Genomic DNA, 6,221 nt, shown 5'->3' with positions numbered 1-6,221 from the left:
TGATAAGGTATCAACACAAAAATGTGTCATCAATTCTTGTGTTGTTACCTTATCAACGTCATTAAAAAACATCCCCTGAAGTGCAGCGGTAGCTGCGAACGCGCTAGCGAAGACAGATTTATTTAGATATTTGTTTTTTCATAAATGATATATATGCTTTCAACTATATCTTATAGATCAAGGATATACAACTGTAATTATCATCAAATGAACGCAGCTAGAATTAATGTGTGATAGTTCCCGTTCAGATGTATACATACATATTAATGTTTTATACAAAAGAGTACCTGCAACTTCGCTTTCAATCAATATATTTGCTATGTAAAAACCTTGGAATTTTGATACCATGTGTCATAATAGTTTCGTGATACTTTTATGGAAACGACTATTGTGTTTTTGTTCAAGTGATTTAAAAGAGATCTAGAATAATCTGAATGCATCAATATTCCTAAAATAGCAATCACAAGGTACTAGGTGAGGGGATCTATATATGGCCAGGTAAATGATGAGCTTGTCAGCGACAGAAAGGCGTTCACATGTCACATTAATATACCATTTTCATACAGAAAACTATTTTTATCTATATTACATATATTTATACTCAGGTTCATATAGTTGAGCGTCATTCTAAGGTTTTTACACAAGAAGTTGCCTCTGGGTTTGACAAAGTTATATTTAGCCATTCCGTTGATTTATCGTGTCACCTGCGAAGTCTACAGTGAAATACACATTTCTCTCCAAATATGTTATATATAAATTGTGTTATACAACTGAGGACTGGCCCAGTGTATTAGGAACAGTTCAGCAAAGGGTCATAGAGCTCTCCATAGGAACACTTGACGGAAACCAATTCTACTTTTGTATCGATAGAAGTATATTTACATGAGGATTAAGTGGATCAAAAACACGAGAAAATGTGCAACGTGATTTAGTGGTGACTGTTTCATTCATGCGTGCGATTTTCCTACAAATCAGTATCATTCCACAGATAGATGATTAGTTCAAGTGCCTTTAGTTTTAATTTGCCTCACAGCACTTTAGCTTTGATGGCATGTATATTAAAACACGTGGATATATCCCGTTGTGTATTTCGCGATAGTAAGATATACATGACTATTTCCAATTCCTTCAATACATTCGGATGTAAACTTTGAAAATGATTATGTGGATATTACGACCTGCGTTTGATACCACAAATCTGTTGTTTGAAGTTTTACAGTAAAAAGACACGCACGATACCATATTCTTCGTTAAATCTTAGATAGTTCGGAGAGCTATTTTACACACAATTCGAAGACTAAGTGTCTCAAGTTGAACATGTCTTCAGACAGTCTTAGAATGAAAGATGGATGGAGCAGGTTTATAAATGATTTATTTGTGCTAATTAAATGTTCACGTGACAGTTCAAAGGATTTATTAGAAATCTCGATCGAACGTATACAGATTGATTAAATTGCTATTCCCTCAAAATGGAGCGGCAATTATCATGGGCTCTTCTTTCGCCTAGTTGAAGGTCTGCAAGTGATTTCGTAATGATACTCTGCCAGAATGAATATAACTGCCCAAGAGTTGTTTACTATTTTGAATGTCACTGACTTGAGTTTAATTAGACAATTTTCTCGTGTGATAAACGCCACATCTTTGACGAATCTTCAGCCTCAGAACCTACACGAGCGAGCGGAAGTCATTCTATCACAGCCAGAGACAATACTTATACTAGTGATGAGCTTTCTTGCTCTTTTAATCAACATAGTGTCGATCTGTGCCACGTCGAATATTCCTCGAGGATTGACGACACATTCAAAGCTGATCATCAGTCTAGCACTATCAGACATCCTTATCACTATAAGTGTCTTTGTTCATGTGCTCAACAAAGTTTTTAACTCAGCAAAAATACCCCCGTTGATGCAGCCAAATCAACGATTAATGTCATCGTGTATGTTTGCATTAATTAATGGACTTAATACAATGGCACATCTGATATCACTTCTTAATCTTTTAGCCATGGCTATAGATCATTATGTCGCAGTTCTTCAACCTTTGTATTACAATGTCATTTTAAGCCGGGTTAAAGGCAATGTGATCATCGCCTTTTTATGGAGTCTTGCTTTCGTCGGTGGTTTCTGTAACTTTTTGACAGGCCTTGGTTCATCGAAAGCCCGTACACGCTATTTGAACTATTGTGAAGTGATTATGTATAATGATTTCCACGGAGAGTACCTCATCATGATCACAACTTTCATCTGTCTAGTATCAATAGTATTTATATACTTACGGATCTATTGTGAAGTTAAAGCCATCAACAACAGACTAACGCAGTTACAGAAGGACAGCTTCCATAACAAGAAGTCACAGATAACAACCTTACTAATTATAGGAACCTTCATCGTATGTTGGCTCCCTACCTGTATTTTCCAAATCGTCATGGTGATTCAAATACAGGTAAATCGGCAGATGGTGAAAAACTTGTTTGTGACGTTACTTCGCGCTAACAAGTACCTGTACGCGTTACTATTATTAAATTGTGTGTGCGATCCAATTATTTATGCGGTGCGATTACGGGAAGTACAAATGGGATATTATCGCCTCTTATCTCGCTGTTTTAAGTGCTATGCAACTAAAATACAGAAAGATTGGGAGGATAACTACTTAGATCGTCGAAATACTAAAACCAAATCATCCATTTTGGAAATTGAAGACGGTGACTTAAATGATGTTTGTGAGCCTATTACAGACAATGCTGAAGAGGATCGCGATATAGAAATGACCACTATAACCCCAACGGCTGGGATAGGACTATTGGTCAATGGTGAACTTAAGGAGGAACATGCGCTTTAAGTACGTACGTTTGGTCCTGGGATCACCTGTTTACGTCACCTGTATGATAGTGTAATTTAATTAAGATTCTATTACTCATTGAACTACCTCTGAAATGTGTCAAGTCGCCATTCCTAACAGATATAGTTAACTTCAGGATGTATATGCATAATTGTTATCTAATCCTTTCTTAAACGGCAATATTTATTTATAATTTATAAGTCGTGAAAAAGGTTGTTTTTTATGTAATTATTCAATATAAAGATTTTGTTTTGACTTGGCCACAATGTGGTTTCTAATTATTGAATTACTGTCATTTTTACCAAAGTTCTTACTTATCTCGGAAACCAAACTTTACGCCTCCTCGCATTGTTTACTTTAAATACTAAGTCCCAAAATCTCATCTTTCACCTCAAAGTGATTCCTATGTAAATTAACAGATGGCCATCCATTGTTTTATCATATCTCTGTCCATAGTGCTACATACAATGAACGAGTCCCAATTGTCAATATGGTTCCAGTATCCTTTACTGTGCCCATACCTTTCTTTGTTTGTTATTATATAAAAGATTTGATTAGTGCTTAAATAACAAAATATTGATTGAAAATGAAAAGAACAGTTAAAACGCTTATGAAACACCTCATGACGTATTACATCAGGTCAAATTCCATGTAATATAGTTTTGGCATGAGTACATGTTTTAATGAAAAGTTAAAGATGCTACACAGCTGACAAAGGGTATTTTTTCACTATCATAAACAGAAGCAGACGATTTGGGTTTTTTTTCAGTTACAAAAGTTACTTACTTTACACCATTTCCACCATTGAAAAGTTTGGGCTTCTAATTTTACTTAAAGTTTAAATATAAAAAATAATTAATTGCTTCCCGAAAAAATTCTCTGAAACTATATCCTAAATGGAATGAAGTACTAATTGGCGCATGCACCAAAATCAAAACAAATTATTTTTTTGTGTTAATTAGACATACATATACACGATTAAACCCCAATTATTGTTCAAATGATGAGTATTATTTATGCTCTGTCGGCGGTGGAGCATCTTTAATATTTTGAACAGTAGAATATCCCTGCATTGGTCATTGAAATTACACCAACATACCTCGCATTGGTATGACATGTATCTTTGTCACAAGAATTGGGGCCGAGTCCCTGTTTTTATCCCAGTACAATAGCTACATGTCTTACATATATGTTGATATATAGCAGTCCCGAAACATCGGAATAATGGCACTCACAATCCGAACTACATTAACGTGTCTGAAATAGAAGACTAGGTGTCGTCCATCATTTAATGAATGCCTCATGTTAACGGCTGATTAATTGGAGTGATCGTGTAAAAATGTCACCTGATGGGAGCTATCCGTTGTAGGTCATAAAATACTTATCAGAGCTGTAGTGAATATATCTTCGTATACAAAAGAGTTTGTATCAACATAAGAGCAATTCAGTTGGTACAAATATACTTTATGTGATATAATAATCTGATATGTAGATAATTTAAACTTCAAACTTCATTTAAACTTTCTGAATAAAGGGAATATGGATATACTTTATTTTGAAGATCAATATAAATTAGAAAATAATACCGTACATAGGATAATTAGCTAATAAGCGTTACTGACTTGGCGGTTTAAGTTTATCACAGAGTTAGATAGAAAATGCATATGTGAGTTAAACATAAAAACAGAAAGTCGCCACACCTAGGACAAATGAGCCTTCTATCTTAGTGAACACTGCATATGATGCAGTAAAATTATCTGGATAAATATGGCTCAGACAATGTCTTGGTGCATAATTGCATATTGTATGATATATGATTACGATATTGTACCCCTTTATTTTATAGTATATATTAAGTTTTTAGAAATAAATATGTTCATCTGTTCCGGTTTTTTATCAATGAATAACTGCATAACTTACATCATGATCAAATACATTGAAAAACTATATTTTGACTACGTTAAACATGTTTGTTTTAAGATATCAAAGGAATTGTTTTCTTTCTCTCTCGTGTTAGTAATGTGGTTAATTGAGAGTACCTAAATATCTACTACGTTTCCGCACTAAAACGCGAATCAATAACAGCCATAACGACAGTACATCTGATTCATAGTTCATATTCATGGTTTACGTCAAAACACCAAACAAATGCAAAAGTTTCCTGTATAAATCTGCGTTTATTTCCCTGTTTCGCCGTGTGGTATTGTGATAGTTAACTACTACGTGGTATAAGACAACACCGGGAAAAAAAGACACATGGAAATAAACATTTAATTTACCTGTTTAAAATTGTTACGGATGTGACAAGTGCAGTATTAACGGTAAGCAGAAAAAAACGTATCAAACTCGATTTACAGTTAAAATTTGAAAATCAAAAGCCGCATCGGAAACGTAGTGGGTTTTAAAGTGAAAAACATTAAGCGGTTGTTTGTTATTTATCGTGATGCAAGTAACTTGCAAGTATTATGTAACATTAACTGTATTTATTTATTTTAATAGATGTAAAATCTCTGAATTATATTCATCATGACTTCATAAATGTTCATATGTTAAACTAAGTAATTGGTTTTAAAAGCATTTACCTTGTTAGTGTGATAATAACAGTTATATGTTATAATTAAAGCTCGTCGTAAACTTGTTTGTTATTCATCGTTATTTATCAAGGTCTACGTTTTAACTGCTGGCTGACTTGAAGGATATGAAAACACATAAAACCTCACAGGGCTTGATTACTGAAACCACATGTTACTTTGGTTTTATCGATAAAGATAAAAACAGATTACATAGAGAATACATGGTTAGTATATCTGACAAAATAAGGTTTATTTTGGTGAGAGAAAGAAGAAAGCTTTCTTTTTTCAGTCACTTACCATGCATACGGTCAAGCCTACCCAAACATTGCATGCTATTAAAACAGAAACCCAGCAGGTGAATGAACAGTTATCGATCGTTTATTGTTCAGCTCTACTTCAAGCCTACATGTAAATTCTACATGGTAGTGAGCTATATTTCTGAATTATTCTAAATCACGAAAAGTTTAATTAAGATGCGTATCCTACCGTATATACTACATACGCAATAAAAACCTCTTAATTAATCGAAAGAGAAATTAAATTACATGCATTATCTAAAATTAAAAAAACAAGATTTATAACTATGCACGTTAATCATACATCAAATTTTAAATACCCCCTCTCTCTCTCTCTTTCTTTCTCTCTCTATTCGACCTTTTTGCCTCTAAATCATTCATTTTAATTCTGGGTCGTTCTAATAGAGATAATGATTATTGTTGTAGAACTCTTGTCGTAAGTGCCACCCCTGAATTACTTTTACGATTTAGTGTATATGCTTTCGGCGATGTTTCTGTTCCATTGTTACATATG

At 33.9% G+C, this 6,221-nt stretch overlaps 1 protein-coding gene across 1 annotated transcript; it reads left to right on the top strand.

The window, feature by feature from the left end:
- Positions 1–79: 79 nt before the first annotated feature.
- On the top strand, positions 80–5,460 carry LOC138314726 (melanocortin receptor 5-like). The gene has a single exon (XM_069255212.1). It carries the CDS (start codon positions 1,549–1,551, stop codon positions 2,836–2,838), a length of 1,290 nt encoding a protein of 429 aa, XP_069111313.1. The 5' UTR covers positions 80–1,548; the 3' UTR covers positions 2,839–5,460.
- The last annotated feature ends 761 nt before the right edge of the window (positions 5,461–6,221 follow it).

This window comes from Argopecten irradians, chromosome 2 (genome assembly GCF_041381155.1).
Source record: "Argopecten irradians isolate NY chromosome 2, Ai_NY, whole genome shotgun sequence".
Lineage (NCBI taxonomy): Eukaryota > Metazoa > Mollusca > Bivalvia > Pectinida > Pectinidae > Argopecten > Argopecten irradians.
This window is presented reverse-complemented; position numbering and strand designations above follow the sequence as displayed.